Source organism: Macrobrachium rosenbergii, chromosome 49, assembly GCF_040412425.1.
Source record: "Macrobrachium rosenbergii isolate ZJJX-2024 chromosome 49, ASM4041242v1, whole genome shotgun sequence".
Lineage (NCBI taxonomy): Eukaryota > Metazoa > Arthropoda > Malacostraca > Decapoda > Palaemonidae > Macrobrachium > Macrobrachium rosenbergii.
The window spans coordinates 11,807,979-11,832,620 of record NC_089789.1 but is presented as its reverse complement, the minus strand read 5'-3'; the positions used below and the strand labels follow the sequence as shown (position 1 = coordinate 11,832,620).

The window sequence follows — 24,642 nt, the reverse complement described above, 5'->3', positions numbered from 1 at the left end:
TTTCAGGCACTTGCTTCTGTACCCCTGTTCACTGGTAGAATATGGACAGATGAAATGTTACAAGGGTATATATACAAAACATAAAGGTGTGGCCTTAAGTCTCCGAGGTATGAAGGTGACCGTTTCCTAGAAGGAGAGAATGACCAATTCCTAGTGGTTTTGGCCTCATTAGCTCCCGTTTGGCGACGGATCTGGAGGTCGCGTTTCTTAGGTCATCTTCTTCAGGAGGGTCAGGAGGCGTCGTGGTAGCTTAAGAATGATGATTCAGCATGTTGCTCTTGAATGATAGGAAACAGCGAAGGTGGGTTTTTATATGTCCTGTATTTCTGTAAATGCTACCACGACTTTTGTCTCTGTTAAAAATCATGTCTCGTACGTAAGTGCAACTTATTCCTCAGAGGACTTAGGATATGTTCAAATGAGTACCTAGATAAATGGAATTCAAATGGATCCGCCAACATTGTTAAGCAACTGCTCTATCCACCACACATTATCGAGGGGCTATTAACAAATCGAATAAAATATACTTTAGAGGTCCCACTCACAACAGACAAATAGATTTCAACAACAAAATAAAGCTTCCGTACAACTAAAACATCCAAAAAGCCACTGAACAACTCAGGTCTAAGTAATCCCTTCATTTTCCATTATCCCAAATCCATCGGGAGTTCGCTCATTAACGTATACTTAAATAACAAAGGGAAGAAGCTGGAGTTTACAAGATACTGTGTAGCAATTGTAATGACATTTACGTAGGCAAGACAGGTAGATCGCTCTCTCAAAGAATAACAGAGCACAAAAGATCAGTACGTTACGCTTCAGAGAGTTTGGGGATTTTCCTACATATCAGAAATACAGGACATGTCATAAACTGGAGTGGGGCGGAGTTGGTTTTCAAAAGTAGCTGTCCGTACAAAAGAAAGATGATGAAATCTGCTATCATCAATAAAACCAACAATATGAACCTGTCAGGAGGACATTGGAAATCGGACGACATCGACACTTTAATCCTCAGACCCCTCCTGAAGCAGATGACCCAAGAAACGCGACCTCCAGATCCGTCGCCAAACCGGAGCTAATGAAGCCAAAAACCACTAGGGAATTGGTCATTCCCCTCCTTCTTAGGAAACGGTCACCTTCATACCTCGGAGACTTAAGGCCACACCTTTATGTTTTGTATATATACCCTTGTAACATTTCATCTGTCCATATTCTACCAGTGAACAGGGGCACAGAAGCAAGTGCCCGAAATATATGGTTTCAACGTTTAAATAGTGTTTTATGGGCCTTCTTATATTCACACATATATATATATATATATATATATATATATATATATATATATATATATATATATATATATACTGTGTATATATATATATATATATATATATATATATATATATATATTCCTGTAACATATCACTGTCCATATTTTACCAGTTAACAGGGACGCAGAAGGGAAGTGCCAGAAATATATGGTGGCATCGTTCAAATAGTGTTTTATGGGCCTTTCATCATATATATATATATATATATATATATATATATATATATATATATATATATATAATTATATATACATATATACTGTATATATATATATATATATATATATATATATATATATATATATATATATATAGTATATATATGGTGTCCGGACAGTTCGTTACTGGACCGTTCTTACAGGAACATTTCGTTACCGGACACTTCGTTACGGGACAGTTCGTTACTAGGACCCTTCGCTACTAGGACAATACACTACCTGTATAATTATTTAAATACTGAATACCTTGTTAATGTAATTTAACCATCCATCTATCTTGTTTCATTTACGAACTACCACATATAGCTTAAACACTCAATAGCTTGTTATTGTAATTATACCTTCTACCCTTATTTTATTTACCATCCACCAAGTCCTTTTTTAAAAAGTTTTTGAACCTTAGTCAGTCAAGATGTCGAGGACGATTTCATCCAGAAGAAAACAAATCAAGTTAGTGGAGGGTTTGAATTATATATATGATAAACAAAAGCAAAATAGTGATGGAACAAAATACTGGATGTGTGAAAATCGGAGATGCAAAGCAAGAGTGCACCCAAACATAGATGAGGAAAATGACATGATAATAAAGGTAGTTAAATTGGTGAGCATAATCATACCGCTACAGCACATCTGTCGGTGCAAAATGAGCCCAAAACCGAATAAAAGAGAAAGGACTTGCAACCCAGGACTCCTCTCGCACTTTGCTTGCTACTGAAGTGAAGAATTTGCATGAATGTGCTGTAGCTGAACTTCCTCCTGCATCAAATTTAAGCCGTAATATGCGCCGTTGGTGGCAAAAGGAAATTAAATGCCCGCCAATCCTAAAAACACGGCATGGTTATCTGATTCCTGAAGAGTACGCCAAACTGAGTTATGGGTCGTTATTTCTGCAATATGACAGTGGTGAAGATGATCTTGAAAGGATTTTAGTATTTGCATGTGAAGGTGGGTTAAGGGGTCTGAAAAACTTTAAAGTGTAGGCAGACGATGGAACATTCAAGTGTTGTCCAATAATTTACTACCAGTTATACCTTGCCTATTCAAAATAGGCATAAGTGTTCCCCGACTCTTTGCGCTACTACCTGACAAAACCGAGTCCACTTACAAACGCTTCTTTTCTATAATTAAAGAGCTTGTACAAAATTATGAGCCGGATCATATTGTGGTTGATTTTGAAAAAGCCGTCTTAAATTATTCTTTGAAGACTGTTTTTCATGAAACGGAAGTTACCTGCTGTTTATGTCATTTAGCCCAGAATGTTTACAAACATATAGTTCAAGCTGGATACAAGGGATGATACCATGAAGACGACGACTTTAATTTGAAAGTGCGGTGTTTCCCAGCACTGGCATTTTTACCCAAAAACGACGTTGTCGAAGGGTTTGAAGAGTTAATTGATGATGACGAAATCCCAGAAGAAATTGTTTCTTTCTTTTCTACTAATTATATTGGTGGTGAACGAGGCCGTGTACCTAGGAGGAGAAGACTAGATCCCTTGTTTCCTATAGATTTGTGGAATGTGTATAAAAGGACAATCAATGAAATGCCAAGGACAAATAATAACTTAAGAGGTGTTTCATAGCTCCCTTAGAATGTCAGTTACAAGCTCACGCCCTAACATATGGAAACTTATTGATGCCTTAGAAAACGAGGAAGCACTACCGAGAACGAAAATAATACAAATAAATTGCGATTACCCAGCTTCCAAGAAAAAAAAGTATAAGGCTTGTGAACAGAGGACTCTGAAAGTTATTAATCGCTACGACACTGAATGTAAAATGAACTTTCTTCAAGCTATCTCCCGTAACTTGAAACTTTAATTAGTACTGAAATTAAAGTCAGTTTTCCTTTAACACTTTTCATTTTAACGATATTTTGATTTTATGATACATACATTGTAAGTGATACTAGCTAGTAAATAAATGATGAATTATAACTGAAAGATTGTTTTTTCTCACTTGTGTTAGTTTATATTATTATTATTATTATTATTATTATTATTATTAACATCTATGTTATACCAATAAAAAAAAAAATTCTATCCCCACCGATTCAACAAACAAGGCAAATATAGCTTTCGGTGGCGTATTGTCCTAGAAGCGAAGGGTCCTAGTAACGAACTGTCCAGTAGCGAAGTGTCCGATAACGAAATGTCCAGGTACTAACGGTCCAGTAGCGAAATGTCCTAACACCATATATATATATATATATATATATATATATATATATATATATATATATATATATATATATATATATATATATATATATGTATATATGTATATATGTGTGTGTGTGTGATACATACAAACATATATATATATCATATATACAGTATATACATATATATCATACATACAGATATACATACATACATATACTATAATATATATATATATATATATATATATATATATATATATATACACACACATTATCAGGGAGAGAGGGAAATAGGATTCAAGACAAGTCAGAAGAATATCTCCTTATCTGAACAATTATATCATTACCCGACAGCTATTTTCCTATAAACTCTCCTGTGAATGAACTGTAATTTGACCAAAAAAATTCGGCAAAAGGAGACACAGATTGTCTCCTTGGTAACTGGACAAATAGAGAGAGTTCTCCTATCTCAAATATATTATCTCACTGGTCATTGATTAGGCTGTGTCCTTATCATCTTTCAGATAAAATCTTTAGATCAAGAGCGTTTGCATCAGAGGCATATTATGGATAATTGTTTTTACTAATTATTTTTACTGGTTATTTTTACTTCCAGTTTGGTAAGACAGATAGTGCTGGCTAGTTTGCAATAACCCAAATATGAATCTTTCTTTTAATGACAGTAAATCAGGTGGTTTCAGCAAGTTGAATTTAATTTTGTTTTAATGGCTTACTAAAATTATTAATGTTTCTAAAAAATTTTATAATTTCCTACAATTTTTAATAGTTTTCTAAAAAAAAATTTAGTTTTTTAAACTTTTAATAGTTTTTTGAAAATTTTCCACATTCTAACTGTTGAAATTACTGGGTGCAATATTATTTAATACAGTAATATTATGTTAAAAGATAGGGAAACTCTCTCTCTCTCTCTCTCTCTCTCTCTCTCTCTCTCTCTCTCTCTCTCTCTCTCTCTCTCTCTTTTAGAGGGTAGATGTGGTTCACATTATGAGTATTGAGATGTAACGAGACGATGTGTAATTCTTCCGTCTCATTGCAATTCGACTGTTTGAGTAAGAGTTTTGTAATACGGCACTGCCCGGTATTACTTTTGTAGAACGCAGATTGTTAACTTGTGGGTTTTTTCTGTGTACCTGTGTTTTTCAAAGAAGGTGTGTCTACTCCGATGTTATTTTGATTTATGTTATTATTATCGACTTTGTATATTTTGTAAGGTGATTTTGCCTTAAATTTTTCAACATGTCTGCAGACAGCTGTACTTTAGTAATGAAGCCAGTTTGCATGAGGCTGCTAAAAGAGAAACTGAACAACTTTTGAGTGGTGTAAAAACGTGTTGCACAGTTGTCTAAGGTGTCAGGGAAGGTGGATGGAGGGGAGGGGAGGGGTGGGGGGATGGAAGAGGGAAGGGAGAGGGGACACAGCTCAATTAACACTTGGTCACGTGCTTCGGAAGGGGAGTGGGAGGGGAGGGGAGGGGAATGGAAGAGGGAAGGGGAGAGGATGAAAGAGGGAAGGGGGAGGGGGTGGAAGAGGGAAGGGATGAAAGAGGGAAGGGGAGGAGAAGGACACAGCTAAATTGACAATTGATCGCATGCTCCAGAAGGGGATGGAAGAGGGAAGGGGAGGGGCAGGGGATGGAAGAGGGAAGGGGAGCGGGAGGACACGGCTAAATTAACATTTGATCGTGTGTTTTGGAAGGGGAGAGGGAGGAAAGGCGGAAGGGGAGGGGGATGGGTGGGGGAAGGGGATGGAAGAGAGACGGGGGAGGGAAGAGGGAAGGGGAGCTGGAGGACACAGCTTAATTAACACTTGATCATGTGCTTCAAAGGAGGGGAGGAAGGGAAGAAGGGGAAGGGGAAGGGGGAGGAAGGGGAAGGGAGGTGGAAAGGGGTTAGGAGGGTGAGGGGAAATGGGAAGGTGGAAGTGGAGGGATGGAAGAGGGAAGGTCTGAAAATCAACCCGTGGTAATTCTAAGCCGGCTGTCCGCGGTGAGCTAGACAATGGCAATTGACGTTTTCCTATGTTATTTTATTTTACTTGCTTTGCAAGAATTTAAAGTAATATTTTGTCAGCCGGCGGCTGTAACTAAGCTGTCATTGACCTTTGAAGACTACGCGGCTTGAATTGCCTAAGGCAGGTAGGTCTAAGCCAGCATTCTGCGGCAATCCCCCCACCCCTCCATAGCTAATACGGCAAAATTGTAACCAGGAAACACCCCTAAAAATACCAACATAACGTACCCTAGAGGTGTTTACTGGTTACAATTTTGCCGTATTAGCTATGGAGGTTGTGGGGGCGGGCTTGGCGCGGAATGCCGGCTTAGACCTACCCTGCGTTAGGTAATTCAAGTCGTGTAGAGAGCGGTGATGGTTCGGACATTTTTTTTTAATTGCTCTCTAGAAGTCAGAGTTTGGAGCAGTGATATCCTTGGCATGTCAATGTGTAGCCTCATCATCCTACATTTACCGGTAAATGTAGCAAGTCGTACTATACTTGAAGCTATTTATCTTCAAGTACAAGTTTAAAATGTCCGAATCATCCCTACCCATGGTGATGATTCGGACAAGAGCAGGATGATTCGGACAATTATTATAATTGACATTTACCTTCAAGTCAGAAACAGAAATACCAAACGAAGTGTTTTATTGAAATAATCATAATCACCTTAAAAGATTACTGACAGAAAATCTACGATGTTTGCTGAGAATAAATGTTATAGTAGTCTTAAAGAATATTGAAACCTTCAAAACAAAACTAAACTTGAAATATCCTTCCAAATTCTTAAATGACCAAAATTTACTTGAAATTTTCTCTATGAGTAAAACCAAACATAAATCGTAACTCAAATACTTCTGAAATTTGTTGTGCCTAAATATTAAAGTTAGCGGAATTTTATCCTGCAAAAGAAAAACAAAATTTGAAATACCCCTACTTTCTTTTCATACTCTGCTGAACACAGGTTTGGAAGCACTCCAGTTACTGCCTCTTTACCAATAGTTGCTTCATCCTCAATTTCTGGAAATTTAAAACTATTAGCAGCAAATTTCTGTGATTATCTTAAATAAGAAACCTGAAATTCATCACCTCGTCTAAATTGCTGATTCATTTGCCTACATAATAGACTTTGTTACCTTTTACTGGATCTATCTCAACAAGAACAAAATCTCCCTCCTCTGGGACTTTATCAATAAAAACCACTTGTTTATCTTCTATCTGCTCTGAGACAGAATAATTATTGTTAAGATCGGCTGTCAAGATGATGAGGTCTTCATCACTTGTCTGGGCCTCTGTATCTAACTTTTTGTATTTTTCTTGCTTTTAATGTTCTTGAAGTATTTCATGCGAGGTGGTTGTGCTTTAGGTGGTGTAGTTGGTTTTTGGCCTGTCAGTCACAAAAGCCCTGGCAAAGTGACTTTCTTGAAAAACATCAGTGTAATATAGGTGAATGCCAATGGAATGGAATCCAGATTTGATATTCACATTTTTAATTTGTAATTTAGGGGTTCTATGATGGGTTTATGAAGTGCTTTACGGTAAAGGTAATGAGGGGCTAATAAATGCATATACACAAATATAACTTAATGTTAGTGAGAATCTTTTGTTTCTTTGTTGGAATTCATAATTAGTAAAGGTTTGCTAGGAGGGATGATTCGGACGTCCGAATCATCCCAACCCTAAGTGTCCGAATCATCCCCACAAATCATAACCATTTGATGACACCCTCAACTTCAAACCCTTGCAGATTACAGGCGGGTAATAGCTACAACATCTTCGTCATAAAGTGCAAATTCACACCCAAAACTCATAATCAGCTCCCTTATCATATTCACTACACCAAAGCTTATGATTGAAATGAGAAAAACCACAAAAATTACCCTCAATCCTAAAGTAACCCCAACCAAAGTCCATGTGTCAATGGCGAACAAATCGCGATTTCACGTGATTTCTCAGAGCTGAGGGCCCCTCATTTTCCAGGAAATGTACTGTCGGACCATCCCACTGTCCGAATCATCACCGCTCTCCCCTAGTCTTCAAAGGTCAATTACAGTTTAGTTACAACCGGCCGACAAAATATTACTTTAAATTCTTGTAAAGCAAGTAAAATAACATAGAAAAACGCCAATTGCCACAGTCTAGCTCACCCCGGACAGCCGGCTTAGAATTACCCAACCCGTGAGTACTGGTAATATTTTGAGAGAGAGAGAGAGAGAGAGAGAGAGAGAGAGAGAGAGAGAGAGAGAGAGAGAGAGAGAGAGAGAGAGAGAGAGAAAATAAAATAGTATACCAATAACTGTTTTCTTTTACCAACCTTCCTCTAAAAGAAAACGGAGCTCAAACGAAGGTATAACTTCTTCAGGTTTTCCTTTCCTCATCCATAAAGCTTCAGAGTTATGTGTTGTACATTCTTTTCCACATGACCGAGGCATCTAAAAAAGGCTCTGCTCCATCCTCCCAACTACTCGAAGATTTTATACTAATTCCTTCAATTAGGCCTATTTCGACATTTATCATTCTTTCAATATACTCAGAACATAGTTTATACCAACTTTTTAAGCTCTTTTTTTATTCATATTCAACATTCATAGTTCACTTCACTCAGAAATTCCTCCTTAAATTGCCACCTAGGCCTATAAGACACTCCCAGCCTCTACCTAATTTGTAAAAATCATACTACCATCCTTACGCTTGTGGCTTAGGCCTACCTCTAATATTTTCATCATAAACAATTCCTCCTATGAACACGCTCTGTCTAAGCCTAACATTTTGAAATCCTACTAGCCTACCGTCCTTCTCTCTCTCTCCCTCTCTCTCTCTCTTTTGTCCTAAACAATTCCTCCATGAATTTCTACATAGGCCTATAGACTCTCCCATCCGATGGCCAATCTTTTGTGAACATCCTATAATCCTTACGTCTGTGGTTTAGGACAACCTCTTGTTTTTTTTTTTTTTTTTCGTCCCAAGCAATTTTTACTTAAATTCCTACATAGACCTATGGACACTGCTAACTTATGCCTAATCTTTTGCGAACATCCTATCATCCTTATGGTTGTGGCCTACATCTTGTTTTCCCATCACATGTAATTCCTCTTTGAATTCCTACATAGGCCTATAGACCAACCCATCCTATGCCCAATCTCTTGGGAACATCCTACTATCAACCTTACGTCTATGGCTTAGGCCTACCTCTTTTTTCCATCCTATAATTATCTGTTATATCTACTCACTACTTACCCAAGTCAACCAAATCCAGAGTTCCAATCAGTACTGTATTATATACAATATCAGCCATTCCACGGTTTCTATTCGGACAGACAGACAGACAGACAGACAGACAGACAGACAGACAGACAGAGAGAGTATCACTCCTTACTCGTTCTCTCAATCATCAGTGCCGCATCGTATGCCCAAAAAGTCACGTGACCCCCTACTTTGGGACACTTCCTAATACTCCACATATGGCATTTTGCCTAAAGCAGCTGACAAACAGACGAACAAACAAATCGATCTTTTAAACACCGATCTCTCTCTCTCTCTCTCTCTCTCTCTCTCTCTCTCTCTCTCTCTCTCTCTCTCTCTCTCTCTCTCACCAGAAATTAAAACGGACGCATGTTTTTATAGCTTTTTCTTCATATATATTCTCTATATTATAGCTTGCAACGCATAAAATATATATATAATAAAATATACATAATAATTCTGCACACAAATTGCAACTCTAAAAGGCTTCAAAAAGGACTTATCTTCGGTTCCGTTACGGCTTATAGCAGAACTTACTTATACACATAAGTAATTTAATAAGACTTTTTTTTACCCGTGACGTACTACAGGGATGTGTGACGTCATCAGTCATGAATTCCGTCTATTGTGCATTTTATAGCTTACGATGAACAAAAAATATATAATAAGAATATGTATAGTAATCCTGTACACAAAATTAGAACTCTAAAAGACATAAAAAATGAATTAGAACTCTAAAAGACATAAAAAAAAATGACTTACTTTTAGACAAATAATTTATAAAGACTTTTTTCTTTACCAGTAAGGTCATGCGGTGAGGTGTGACGTCAGCAAGTCATATATATACATATATATATACCTTTGATGAATTAAGTCATTAGGCTTCAGTCAGTCAGTGACCTGGAAGGTGAGAGGTTGCACGTCGTCGCGTCTCAGGTTGCGCTGGTTTAGGTGAGCATTTTCCTACGTGAATTATTTCTATTTATTATATTTGTACTATTGTTTACTATCTGATTGACATCTGATTACAATAAGTAATGATAATTAAGACCTTGTGTCTTAAAAATATGCATTTAGACTTAAAAACTGAGCGAAGCTTCAATATGGCGTCGATAAGTCTGGGCTTTTCGGAAAAGTTTATCTTTTAATGATCATTTTAACTCGAGGCGGTTTTCCTCAACTATAACGAAGTCTTTCAAGTGAATCTTATCGACATTTTACTAAAACGAACCTCTTTTACATTTCGGAGAATTTTATCGTTTAGTTACTTTCGGTAAATGAGATATGAATGAAATCCGCCACTGGGAATGTCAAGTAGGCCTATATCATAATACAAGTAATGGCCGCATATACTATATATAAGCTTATTTGTCTTAAATATCGTTAGATACGAGTTAAATTTGATTTTTAAATCAAATTTTATATTGAAATTCACACACACGAACACACACACACACTATATATATATATATATATATATATATATATATATATATATATATATATATATATATATATATATATATATATATATATATATATATATATATATATATATATACATATTGAAATTCACTTATATACAAGCAATAATAACAGCAATCACCTTATATCTTTGATAGGAAAGGCCGACATCGTAAGACACGTAATGGCCTCCTATATCATATATGCTTACTTCTCTTAAATATCGTTCAGTACGAGTAAATTTCTTGTTTAAATAAAATTATGTGTCAAAATTAACTTATATATACATCATAACGACAATCGTCTTAAATCTTTGACAGGAAAAGAAGTTCGGCATCGGAGATGTCAGTTAGGCCTAGCCTATATCGTAAGACACACGCATACATACTTATATTTCTCTTAAATATGGTTAGATACGAGTTAAAGTTTTGTTTGAATCAAATTTATCAAAATTCTCTTACATACACGTCATAGCAATGGCAATTAGTCCTATATCACAAGACACACGATGGCCTCACGTATACATACTTATATTTCTCATAAATATCGATAAATACGAGTTGAATTCTTGCTGGAGTCAAATTATATATCAAAATTCTCTTACATACACGTCATGACAATGGAAGTCACTTCACATCTTTAGTAAGGAAAGTAGATAAATGCATGGAAGCCTCGTACAAGTTCAAGAATTGAATGCCAATAAAAGACTTTTTTCTCCATTTACAAAAATAATTATGCAATATTCAGAAGATACACATAAAGCTAATTTGGCAATCGATGAAATATTCAAAGAAATAAAGAATATCCTTGGGCGGTTCTAATAAGCCTTGTAAACTGATTCACAACATAGGCCTATCTCGGCAAAGTTGGTTTAGTCTTCGTTGACAAAAAATATAATTTCCTTATCGTAATTATTATTACTGGGTTTATCAGATCTTCAGTGTACGCCTATACTTTCAGGCAATTAACGCATAAACTACGATTTAAGTCTCCCTAAAAGGCCAAATCTCTCTCTCTCTCTCTCTCTCTCTCTCTCTCTCTCTCTCTCTCTCTCTCTCTCTCTCTCTTTTATCCAGTCCTTTTCAGAAAAGACTATTATCTGCATAGCCTAGTTGCGTATCTGTACCTCTATATATATATATATATATATATATATATATATATATATATATATATATATATATATATATATATGTGTGTGTGTGTGTTTACTGCCAAATACATTTTCACTTTTTCACATTCGTAAGGCGTATAAATTACGGTATATCAATTTTTGAAACAAAAAGCTTATTTCTATCTACACGTAGGCCCACGTCTCAGAATAATCTCACAAGGCATTGTTATTTTCACGAGAGAGAGAGAAAGAGAAAGAGAGGGAGAGACAAAGACACTAACGAACTTAACATAGGTCTAGGTTTCGTACACCTTTAAACGTAACAGTGCTCAGTGTATCGTGACGTTTCTGTAGGTCGATCAGAATAGTAAGGTTTTTAGGCTGAACCGTATTTCTTACAACAATAAATATAGAAATCGTGTATTAATAATGGAGTATCTATAATAAGCATTAACTCCGTAGCAAGTTAAAGGGCTAATGTGATCTGAACGCCCAACAGGAATATGCCCAATCCACCCTCTTGTAAAAGTTAATGAACGAGAAAGTAACTGGGCCTAAATATTACAATCAGTCTGTAATATTTAGTTCAAGAAAATTGTGAAGGTTAACTATCGTAAAAAATTCCATGAAGACGATTTGATATACAATTAGACATGTTTATACGAAACGCCATCCCATAATAATATCCTTTTTATATGCTGGTGAATTCTGTTTAATAAAAAAAGTATTTCCTAATTTCCTATTAATCCCCGTCTTTATATCAGGACGAAATTAATGTTTTTCCTCTGTTATACCTTTAAATTTCTTACAGACAGGTTTCCAGTATTTAATGCTTGAAAAATTGCGTTACACTGAATATTTAAAGTCATACCGATTTTGAAATTTTGTCATTATAGAAAACATTGTTATTGTTCATTACTAATCATTGTGTTTGTGAGACAATAGTAAACATCTGAAGATGCTATTTTGTAACATTTCTGACTTCAGGATCGGCCCAGGTCTCAAGGGCAGTTACACCTGTCTGAAATTGTGTGTTATGATTTCTATATATAATATATATATATATATATATATATATATATATATATATATATATATATATATATATATATATAATATATATATATATAATATATATATATATATATATATATATATATATATATATATATATATATATATATATATATATATATATCAATATACAGAACTATAATAATATAAAGAGCTTACTGTAAATTTGGCATTTAATCCCCCCCAGGCTGCTGAGATTAAAGCCTGCTGAAACCCACCCGCCAACAATGTCAAGAACCTCAGTGTCGCACATGATCCTACAGGGCATGAAATGCAGCTACTGCGGGAAGCTCTACGTGAAACCTCGCTGCCTTCAGAACCACGTCATTCTGAGACACTCCATCTCAATCAGCATGCCGCCCATACATAAAGAGAACTGCTATGTAAGGGGAAGAGGAGCAGAAGGACAGAACATCACAGGTCCTCCTGTCTTGAGAGAGATACAGAACTACCTCGGTTCCACGCCCCCGCGGATCTGCCCCTCTATCGAGAAAGACGCTTCCGCGTTGATGTGTTTACAGCCAACTTCAAGCGTTGCCGTGGTAAATTCCACGTTGTTACAGCATCAGCATCTCAACGAGATGGAGAGGAATCCAATTTTATCCATAGATATCCTAGGACTCTGTGGGGAAGACCTGCTTCCCCCAGACCAGCAACAAAAAGGGAACTTATTGGCAGATGTGGTAAACGTGGGAATCCTCCACCCTTCAGCAGGACACTTGGAAGGAGAGCTCGACCAAAAACAGGAGTTTCCTTCAGCAGGACCTTTGGCAGGAGAGCTCGATCAAAAACAGGAGTCCTTCTTAGAGGTCTTAGACGCGATCGACTTCGACGAGAAGGAAAAAGGCGGGGAAGTGGATGATAAGAACATTCAAATTGCCCAGACATCCGTTCAACTTCAGCCACAGTCGCCGCCGGAAGTCTCGGCCCCAGTGGAAGAGGTGACGGAAGACGACTCGCACTTCCTCGAAAATATCACTTGCATCGAGGACCTCTGCAAGTTCGAGTAGGTTTGGGCAACTCAGGTGCTTCATCACAGAAGCAAATATGGGTCAGAATAAAGAATATTGTTAGCAGAACTGTAAGTTAGGCCTACTAAGGTATTCCAGGGTACTTATGATTATGAATCACGTATCTGTTTTAAGAAAGGCAGATGTTTTTGGTCCACAAGGACGAAAAATACTTTATTTTTAATTCGTAAAGGATACCAAGGGACTTATTATCCTGATATTAAATGCAGTGATTAATGTCAATTAAAAAAAAAAAAAGCTTTAACCAATATATATGTAATGAATTTCCCATCTTTTTATTTTAGCACTCGTGATTCTACTGTTAACTTTCCTTATAATATATTCCTGTTTAACCTATCTTTTATACGGTTTTCATACTAACTCTATTTAGGAGTATGATTAAGCTATTTACTAGGATGTAAGAAAGTTATGAGGGAAGTAGACCTATGTGATATTTGAAATCATAATTTTATTTAAAGAAAACCTTATTTTTTTCAAGGCCGGTCTAACGTTTATTTATTTTATTGTCAGTTAAAATGGGAAACCGATATGATCAGGTTCCAGCAATCTTAATAGATTATGCTGTTTTTTTAAATTTATTACTTATTTCTTATTTGTGTATGAGTATATTCCATATATACATTTTCAAATGGTCACAGAACTTCTGTTTTGTATTAGCAATATTCTTAAACTTAAAATTGAACTGCTACATTTTACTGTCACGTGTATTTACATTTAAACTGGTTGTAATGAATACTATTCCACAGTGCTTGTTAATATTATTGAAAAGCTAATAACGGTAATACACAAACATCTTAGAACTGATTATTACGTTAAAATGCATTCATGTAAATGACTATATCTGTTACTGATAGGTTTCCTTACCACATAATAATAATAATAATAATAATAATAATAATAATAATAATAATAATAATAATAATAATAACAATAATAGGCAGTTTTACACACCTCGCTATGTGTACTTTAGCTATGTGATAAATGTTTTAATTAAAATGAAAGCTCATTAAATATACAGTTTTTTATTTACTTGATTAAGTGTTTAGTAAAAACACGTGGTTCTGTGCTTACCCACTACGGTATTGTTTACTTATATTTGTAAGTTTAATCACATCTATACTGTCACCACTTAAAGACATTACTTGTATTTAAGTTTTTTTTTATCTTATCTATAGCAATATTTAGGTTATTATTTTGCTTTAGTATTCCTTGGAATATTTTGTTTACTTTCAGACGGAAATATGATTTTTCAAAATGCTTATGTGAGAATGGTACTAACATTCTAAAGAAATTTTGTAACATATACATGTTTAATTAGTTTAATATATATATATATATATATATATATATATATAATATATAACATATATACTGTACATAAACTTGACACCTCTCTCTCTCTCTCTCTCTCTCTCTCTCTCTCTCTCTCTCTCTCTCTCTCTCTCTCTCTCCCTTGTCTAAAGCCGCAATACTTCTGTTAGTAGCCATACTCTCATGATTAAGTTTCTGCAATATTTTAGAATTAACCAGTCGGAAATGAGCCGATTATGGAGTAATTACGTCATAAATGTGGGGAACTCATTTGTGAAAAACATTTTCGTTGACGACAGAAGCGATAAAAGATCAAATTTAAACTACAGTTATAGACCAAACCCATTTTAACCTAGGCTAATGTATTTTAATCTGTCACACCCTACTGTTTCTTACCTGTCAGAGGGCTCTATGACCCTTGACCTTCCCAGGTCACCGAGTCCTTAACTTACCCGAATCGAGGTCGCACTACCTAGGCCTAACTGCTTGAAATAAGCATCGTCAATGTAGGCTTACCTTAGACCCATGCACAAACACCACTGGTTTCTTTCAGAAGGAAATTTAAGCTCACGTTTCTAGACGAGGTCAAACCACAGACTTTCGTAAACCTTTCGTAAAAACGATTCCAGTATTCGAAACACTTTAACAGTAAACTGCACGAGAGTAACTGTAAGTAAACCGCCCCGTTGGGGCTAAGGTTTTTAAACTGAGAGTCCGTAACAGTCAGCTACGCAGAGGAAGACATGCAACGCTCTCTGTGAGCGGCTAATAGCTTGTGGCTGCCTTTTTGTACTTTCTATGGGTGTTTATAGGCTATGCATTAAGAAATATTATGTCAGAAGGTTATTAAGGAATTACAGCGAGCATGGGAATCACAGATTACAGGAAGGGGGTATATTTCTAGTTACAAAACGTCGCTTAAGTTAAAGAACTCTGGTACGGTCACACAATGTTAGATATAACCATAAAAGAAGTTTACATGGAATTTGCACAGACAAAAAGTACTAAGGTTTTTAAGTAATTACCAAAAGTACACAATAAAACGACCATTTAAGTACAAGATACTTGCGACTAAGACACTGGCTAAAACATTGATACTTTATGTAAACGAAGTTTCTTTAATATAAATATGAATGACTTTAAAACTGTTTACGAAATTTTTTCCTGTAAATAAACAGTATTAATTTTACTCTATATATATATATATATATATATATATATATATATATATATATATATATATATATATATATATATATGTATATATATATATATATATATATATATATATATATATATATATATATATATAATGTACATACATACATAGATAACGCTAGTCTTATGTTGTTTTTGGGATTATCACACCGAAAAAATCAACTTTCAAATAATTAATAACTGGTGTATTAAAACCATGATAATAACAACTCTCGACAACCAATTTATTCACAACCACGATACAAAAAGCGGTTATAAAAACCATCAGTCTTTTGTGGGATAATCATAACACGATTTATTGTTGAACAGAAGTCTATAATTCTAATGGAATCTTAGGCATATATATGTATGTATTTATTGATAGAGTTATCTCTTCTTTATTTTTGTTTATTAAAGCTTTCATTGCAAGATTATTGCCCCTGGATGATAATTTATGATGATAATAATGGAAATAATTATATATCTATATGTATATATATATATATATATATATATATATATAGCCTATATACTGTATGTGTACAACAAACTACGTGAACAGAAATTGTTTAATTTTTTTTTTGGCCTTTTACCGTCAAATAATTCTGTCTACCTTCCTCCGTATCCATATACAGTTGGTATGGGTGGTCTACCACTGCCTGTAAGATAAAAAGAAAAATAGACAGACATATTATTTATTATAAGTTATAGCGTTGTTTTTAGCATTAATAATATTCTGAATATCAAGACTGAGACGTGATGTTAAAATAGATTTTTATTCATGAGCACATGTGACATTAATTGTACAGTAGATACCTGTATGTTTGCACGTGTGTGTGTGTGTGTGTGAGAGAGAGAGAGAGAGCATGGACATATGATGTTACAACAGATTTTTTTTTATGAGTATTGAGACATTACCTCTGGCTACCTGTATGTTTATGTGTGTGTGTGTGTATGAGAGAGAGAGAGCATGAACATATTGCTCAGAGTCAAGAGCTAAATTATAAGTTTTTCAAATTTTTCACCTGTATTCCTCTATTATTTATAAAAATAAATATTATATGATTTTAAAAAAACTATCTTATGATTCTGAATGAGGTATTGTTACGTTACAAATAGTTTTAATTTAATCCTTGTTTTGTAACCTATATTGTTTTGCATTTACTACAAATGGTACTTTTCAAAATGTGTTTACAGTTTATAGATATTGTTTATTTCAAAATATATTTATAAGTTATAGGTGATGCCGAATTATAGCTTATTAATTACACCGGTCTTTGATCTCTCTCTCTCTCTCTCTCTCTCTCTCTCTCTCTCTCTCTCTCTCTCTCTCTCTCTCTCTCTCTGCCAAACATAATGAAGCCAAACTTATCGAGCTAGTAATATATAGGCCTAAGCAAAAAGAGTTCAGTTTGCCTCATATCTCTCTCTCTCTCTCTCTCTCTCTCTCTCTCTCTCTCTCTCTCTCTCTCTCTCTCTCTCTCAGGACTTACCTGAATTGATATTGCAAGGCCTCGTGACGTATACCAGTTGATTAATGGTCTTGGTGATTTGATATGGTACCGTCTGCGTGACGTATTCATCAATATACGCCGTTGTGATAACGAGGGTTTGCACTATTTGCGTGTAGTAGACTGGGGCAGTTTGAGTCCTGGTGACGTAAAAGGTTTGGAACTGTGTCGCAAAGAAGAGAGAATCAGATAAAAATAATTGTGCACTGTAGGCGTTTACAGGAAGGTGTGTTTGCGGCGTCCCTAAGGCCCATAGCTGCACCTACACTATTTAGCACTTTACTTTATCTCCTTTTCCCTGTTTTTTGTAATAAAAGTCAAAGGTTTTACTTGTCATGTCACTTTCTCGTTTAAGGAATGACCTATACTTGTTCTTACCTGCGTCTGGTACTGGATTTGGTACTGGGGGCTGTAAACGGTACTGTACTGGGGAACCAGTTGGGTTGTAGTTATGTACTGGGGAGCCAAAACCTGTTTAGTTATAGTCTGTCCTTGGCAAACCTAAGGAAATAAAAGTAAGGAAATAAATAAATAAGTAAATAAATCAATAAATAATTTAATAAATAAATTATCATATTGCCAAAACGTCTTGTGTATGATATAGATCAAAAGGTGGCATTTAGACGGAAAGCAAAAAAATAATAATAATAAAAATTGTTCTTGAAATAAACAAAAAAATTTAAAGAATGGAACAAATGTGAAGCTTTCACTATTGCTTGATTATCTTGCTTAATTTTTTCCACGTTTGTTTATGAAAAGTCAACTAAGACTATGATTCATTTCAGGAAAAATGTATAAGTGAAAAATAAAATAAATATGTTGACAAATAGAGATGCCATGATAAAATTGATGAAATAAAAGCAATAATACTTATTACTTATATTTCTCTATAAAGATCACTTACTGCCTGAAAATATATAAATATATATATATATATATATATATATATATATATATATATATATATATATATATATATATATATATATATATATATCTTAAAACCCACATCAAAAGGTAAAGTATGTTAAATCCGTATCAACGTAATCTCAGCCTCAAAAAAAAAAAAAAACTTACGTTTACAGGCCTGGAACCGTAGTTTGCTTTGCCAAAATCTACCAGTAGTAGGCCTATCAGCAAGACAAACCAGACTGATTCCATTTTCCTGAAAAAAAGAGGAGAATTTTCTTTTAAAACACACCCCAATCTTCAGCACCTTAGCACAATTAAGGAGGTCCTTGCCGGCGCAAAGCTAGAGTAATCTAAACCAATCAAGAAAGCGTAAGTGTAAAATATTATTATTATTATTATTATTATTATTATTATTATTATTATTATTATTATTATTATTATTATATATTCAGAAGATGAACACTAGTCATCTGGAGCAATCCCACTGAAGGGGTCTTGTCTTGAAATTCAAGCTTCCAAAGAATATTATTATTATTATTATTATTATTATTATTATTATTATTATTATTATTATTATTATTATTATTATTATTATTATTCAGAAGATAAACCTAATTCATAAGGAACAAGCCCACAAGGTCCACTGGCTTGAAATTCAAAGCTTCCAAAGAATATTAGTGTTCATTTGCAAGGGAACAGAAGGTAATGGGAAATACAAAAAGAAAAGATCAGTTATTAGAAAAGGAAAATTAATTTAACAAATCAATAAATAAAAAGATAAAAATGAGGGTGAATTATTAAAATATCGTTGTTGTTATTTTACCTTTTGATAATGAAGATGTAGAGACTGGATTTGAAGGATAAATTCGAAGGCAGTTATTTCGACCAAAAGCAAGACTGTGACTTTCTTGAAGCACACTTAAAGACTGACGTTTCTTTAACCAAAACATCTCGATATATTTTAGGGAGGAAGAGTAACAGGTTGCCAGATACTGCCACAACATAAACTTCAATTTTTGGTCTGTTTCTCATTTAAAAGTTTTCTATTCACTAACATCACTGGCTTCTATAACTCGCCTTAAATGGGAGTTGATTAAACTTACAACTTACTGACTGTAAGTGGAAAAATGACGTTGATTTATTAATCAAAACTTCTAGATATATTTTAGGGAAGGCGGGTCCAAGTGTTGCCAGATACTGCCAACACATAAACTTCGTAACATGAGTATTTCTCACCTAACATTTTTTCATTTACTAACCTGATTCGCCTCAATAACTACCCTTTAACCGATGGTAATTTAACGTACAACTTATAGACTGTTAATAGATGAGATCTAGACAAAAAAAAAAAAAACAGAGACGGGTCACAAAATAAAAAATAGTCTGGAAATTCCAAATCACGATCAGGGAATTTTTTCTCGAACGCGTGACGTAATTACAGCTTATGCAATGCACTGGCTCTGAAGAGTGCGTCCGAGAATGATTATCTTTAAATTCTCTCTCTCTCTCTCTCTCTCTCTCTCTCTCTCTCTCTCTCTCTCTCTCTAAGTGACTGAAAAAAAGAAGGTGGTTGATAAATTAAGGATTACTTGGCGTCACCATATATGTATATATATATATATATATATATATATATATATATATATATATATATATATATATATATATATATATATATATATATATATATATATATATATTATATATACTGTATATTATATATACACTGTATATATATGATTATTTATATATATCTCATTACTCGCGGTAGGCTTCACCGACACGGGATGGTCTAGGGTCCAGATTCTTTAAATTATAAAGTACAGTTTAACAAGTACTAACTTTCTGAGACATAGTGTTCTTCATCAGGTGCCGATGCACTGAGGTTATAACAGGTACACTAGAGATTATAGCTATACCCGAGTGCTTTTGTTATTTCCTAAGTGCATTGATACCCGATGAAAAAGACTATGTCCTCGAAAATTAGTACTTGATAAATTGTGCAAATTGTACTTTGAGATTTAAAGAATCTGGAATCTAAACCATACCGTCTCGTTGAAGCCTAACAGGTTGATATATACATAATACACATACATATATATATATATATATATATATATATATATATATATATATATATATATATATATATATATATATATATACAGTGAAGTTGTGTGGCTAATTTGTGATTATATATATATATATATATATATATATATATATATATAAAATATATATATATACTCACTGAAACACTACTAATTAAAATCAGTAAAATATTAACGCGTTTAATTTAACAACACACCATGACACCAAAAACATGACCTGCCCAGGCGATAGTTAAAATAAAACTATAGAAAAAAAAATTAAATGAAACGAAAAGACAAACTGGACCATCAGGCAATAAACGGTTGACCAGATGATGTGGCGTTGCCCGTGGATATAGTAAGCTATGTGAATCACATCAGGTTTTCTCCATTCAGTGTGGATGTGTTGGCAAAGGGAATTTCTAAATGCTATTTGCACTAAGGAAAGCATTAAAAAAAAAAAAAATTCTTCAGTCGCTTAACAAACATTTTGGAAAATATATCTCCACATCCTATATGATTTTGGGGTTTCCCAACGTGGGACCATCTTGCAAATTGTCACCTGCAAAATTCAGCCTACATCACTTCCGGTGTTCTGCGTCTTTTCCTTAAAGTTTTTATTCCTTTTTCCTTTTTTTTTTTGTGTTAATTCAGTCTTTTTTTGGGGGGGGTTAAGACATGAGTAAGCCTTGCTGTTTTCCTTTGATGGCCTTTGTTCTATTTTTATTTAATCTTTAAATTCACCGTATATCATTTCAGGTGTTCTTCGCCTCGTCCTTAAATTTTTATTCTTTTGTGTGATAATTCCAGCATTTTTGTTTGTTTGTTGGAAACAGTTATTAAACCTCATTTTAGATCAAATAAACCTTTCTGTTTTTCTTTAAGTATCTAAGACATATTTTTAATCATTTTTTTATAATTATTCATTGGTAAATTATCTTTCAAATTCCCAAAATTATGGACCATTATACTGAATTACAATTGGAGACATACGCCTCGCATAATGGTACGACAATATTTCTAAAATTTTATCACAGAAGAGACTGAAACAATACTACGTATGACTGTCAATCGTAAACAAAGTATTTTTTCCTGTAATAATTAGTGTGACTGACAATCATCAGCAAAACATTTCCCCTACAATAATTACTGGAGTATGTCCGTCGATCATAAACAAAATATTTTTCCCTCGTAGTGATTGCTATGACCATCGATCATAAACAAAGTATTTCATCCTGTAATGATTAGTGTGACTGTCGATCATAAACAAAATAGTCTTCCCTCACAATAATTAGTATGACTGTCGATCGTAAACAAAGCATTTTTCCGAAATGATTAATGTGGCTTGCGATCACAAAAAAAGCATTTTCAGTAAAGGTCGGTGTAACTGTCGATCACAGACAAAGCATTTTTTCCGTAATGATTAGTATGACTGTCGGCCATAAACAAAGCATTTTTTCCGTAATGATTAGTGTGACTGTCGATCATAAAGTATTTCATCCTGCAATGATTAGCGGGACTGTCGATCATAAACAAAGCATTTTTTCCGAAATGACTGGTGTGACTGTCGATCATAAACAAAGCATTATTTTTTTTCATAATGGTTAGTGCGATTGTCGATCATCAAACAAAGCATATTTCAATAACTATTAGTGTGACTGTCGATCATATACAAAACATTTTTCAATAACTATTAGTGTGATTGTCGCTCATAAACAAAACTTTTTTCTAACTACTTTTAGTGTTAAACAGTGATTAGGAACTATAGCATGCATTTTTTTTCGAGTAGCATCTGAAGTATCTGGAAATGTATATATATATATATATATATATATATATATATATATATATATATATATATATATATATATATATATATATATATATATATATATATATATATATATATATATATATATTATATACAAATATATGTATATATATATATATATATATATATATATATATATATATATATATATATATATATATATATATATATATATATATATATATATATATATATATATATATATATATGTAAATCTCTAATTTAATTCAAAGGACATGTTACCTTTTTTCTGTCTTCTCGAGATTATTGAATTTAAGTCAGGTGGATAATAACGAAACCTGATTGTGTTAAACGGGGATGCAAAGGAAAACATAATAGGTAATAGAGAAGAAGACCCTTTCTACCAGTTAGTGTAACTACTGTAGCAATTAGTGACCTAGCCACCACAGCATGTCTCTTTAATTTGGAATAGAATATAAAATTTATGCCAAAGACCAAGCGCTGGGACCTACGATGAGGTCATTCATCGCTAAACCTGAAATTGAGAGTAAAGAGGCTTTAAAGGTGTAACAGGCGAGAAACCTTTTGCAATTGCACTAAGAAACAATTATTAGGAGGGTGGAGGAAGCAAGATGGAAGAAAGAGAATATGAACGGAGGCACAGTAAAAGGAATGAAAGGGGTTGCAGCTAGGGGCCGAAGGGACGCTGCAATGAACCTTAAGTAATGCCTACAGCGCACCACTTGAGATGCACTGACGGCACTACCCCCTACGGAGCTTTTTGTTGGGACAGTGAATGAAAAAAAGGGGTTTTGATTTCAGCTTCAAGTTCAGGAATGTGCTTTGGAACCGCACGAATTTCACTGTTGCCAATAGGCGAGGAAATCTTTACAAGACTTGATCACAAGGCAAGGGAAGTGGGTACTTCTCTCATAGCATCAAAACTTGCTTTGGCATCGTTCTATCACGTTCGTGGTCAGTCCAAAAAACGAAACTAATCAATTTCTTGTTTTCCATATCTGCATTCAGAGTCCGAATAATTTCAGACGATGCAAAGCTTGCTAGTGATATCTTTGAAAATAAATCTAGTTAAAATTTTACTTTAAACTTTATATTGCATTTTGCAATTGAAAAATATATTCCTATGTTTTAATATGTTTTGACCGTCTTTTGACGTTCGTTTCATAGGCAAATGATCTTACCTTACCAACCACATTAACCCAACCTAACCTTACCTAGGCTTCAAGGTCCTTAACTTAACGCATGATACCACACCTAACCTAACCTAACCTAAGCTTCAAGGTCCTTAACCTAGCGCCTGATATTAGTTTGAAAACATTCCCTGAACTTAACTTAATCTGAATGAGAGGTTTGAACGCTTCGTCAGCAAATGACCTAACCAACTACACTTAACTTAACCTTAACCTAACCTGGGCTTGCAAGGTCGTTAACCTAGTGCATGATATTAGTTTGAATAAATCGGAGAGAGAGAGAGAGAGAGAGAGAGAGAGAGAGAGAGAGAGAGAGAGAGATATCAGCTGTAAGATCACTAATTTTATTTTCATTAATTTAAATGTTAGTAACCACTCGTTAAGTCAGTCGGAGATAAAAAAAAAATTCTTAATGGTTGAGAGAGAGAGAGAGAGAGAGAGAGAGAGAGAGAGAGATCAAATCAGCTAAAAACAATGGCCTAGATACTGATAATTAGCCCTTAAACAGACTGACCTCGTCCTATGACCTTCCCTCTCCATGGTTTGTTTCCCACTGGACTCCAGAGTGCCCACTGCCCAGTGCCCACTGCCCAGTTTCGTTTATATCGCTCGAAAAAGCCGCACTGGTGCCATCTGTTGGCGGTCTTAGAAACATAAAACTGATCTGATAATTGAAGGAAAAAACAAAGTATTCAGATTCCACCTCTTTGTTATTAACTTATCCCTTTGTGTCCTTATTTATTTATCTATTTATTTATTTATTTATTTATTTATTTATTTATTTATTTATTTATTTATTTATTTATTTATTTATTAATTTATTTGTTTATTTATCTATTTATCTGTTTATTTAGTTGTCTATTTGTTTATTAAAGGGAAAAACTAAAAATTCAGATTTCATCTGTTAATCGATAACTTATTTTCCGTGTTTATTTATTCATCTATTTGTCTATTTATTTATTTATTT

At 34.1% G+C, this 24,642-nt stretch overlaps 2 protein-coding genes across 3 annotated transcripts; one reads left to right on the top strand and one right to left on the bottom strand.

Moving 5' to 3' along the window:
* The first annotated feature begins 9,800 nt into the window (after positions 1-9,800).
* On the top strand, positions 9,801-14,540 carry LOC136832087 (uncharacterized). Its single transcript, XM_067092722.1, has 2 exons — positions 9,801-9,919; positions 12,808-14,540. The coding sequence occupies exon 2, from the start codon at positions 12,848-12,850 to the stop codon at positions 13,628-13,630; it is 783 nt and encodes a 260-aa protein (XP_066948823.1). The 5' UTR covers positions 9,801-9,919; positions 12,808-12,847; the 3' UTR covers positions 13,631-14,540.
* Positions 14,541-16,488: 1,948 nt separating this feature from the next.
* Positions 16,489-24,240, bottom strand: LOC136832390 (uncharacterized). Of its 2 annotated transcripts, none has more exons than XM_067093299.1 (5): positions 24,190-24,240; positions 18,748-18,835; positions 18,049-18,171; positions 17,653-17,833; positions 16,489-16,818 (listed from the first exon to the last, which is right to left on the bottom strand). In XM_067093299.1, exons 1-5 carry the CDS (start codon positions 24,213-24,215, stop codon positions 16,769-16,771), a joined length of 468 nt encoding a protein of 155 aa, XP_066949400.1. In that variant the 5' UTR covers positions 24,216-24,240; the 3' UTR covers positions 16,489-16,768. The 2 variants fall into 2 exon arrangements, with proteins under 2 accessions (XP_066949400.1, XP_066949401.1); XM_067093300.1 differs by lacking the exon at positions 24,190-24,240 and adding an exon at positions 19,406-20,046.
* Positions 24,241-24,642: the final 402 nt, after the last annotated feature.

What these genes read in the sequence shown, in the direction of transcription:
- LOC136832087 (XM_067092722.1), top strand. Translation starts at nt 12,848, where the DNA reads ATGTCAAGAACCTCAGTGTCGCACATGATCCTACAGGGCATGAAATGC.
- LOC136832390 (XM_067093299.1), bottom strand. Translation starts at nt 24,215, where the DNA reads ATGGAGAGGGAAGGTCATAGGACGAG. An exon ending in ACGGTTCCAGGCCTGTAAAC is followed by an intron (nt 18,172 to 18,747) that starts GTAAGTTTTTTT and finishes TTATTTCCTTAG; the next exon opens with GTTTGCCAAGGACAGACTAT. An exon ending in AAATCCAGTACCAGACGCAG is followed by an intron (nt 17,834 to 18,048) that starts GTAAGAACAAGT and finishes TTTGCGACACAG; the next exon opens with TTCCAAACCTTTTACGTCAC.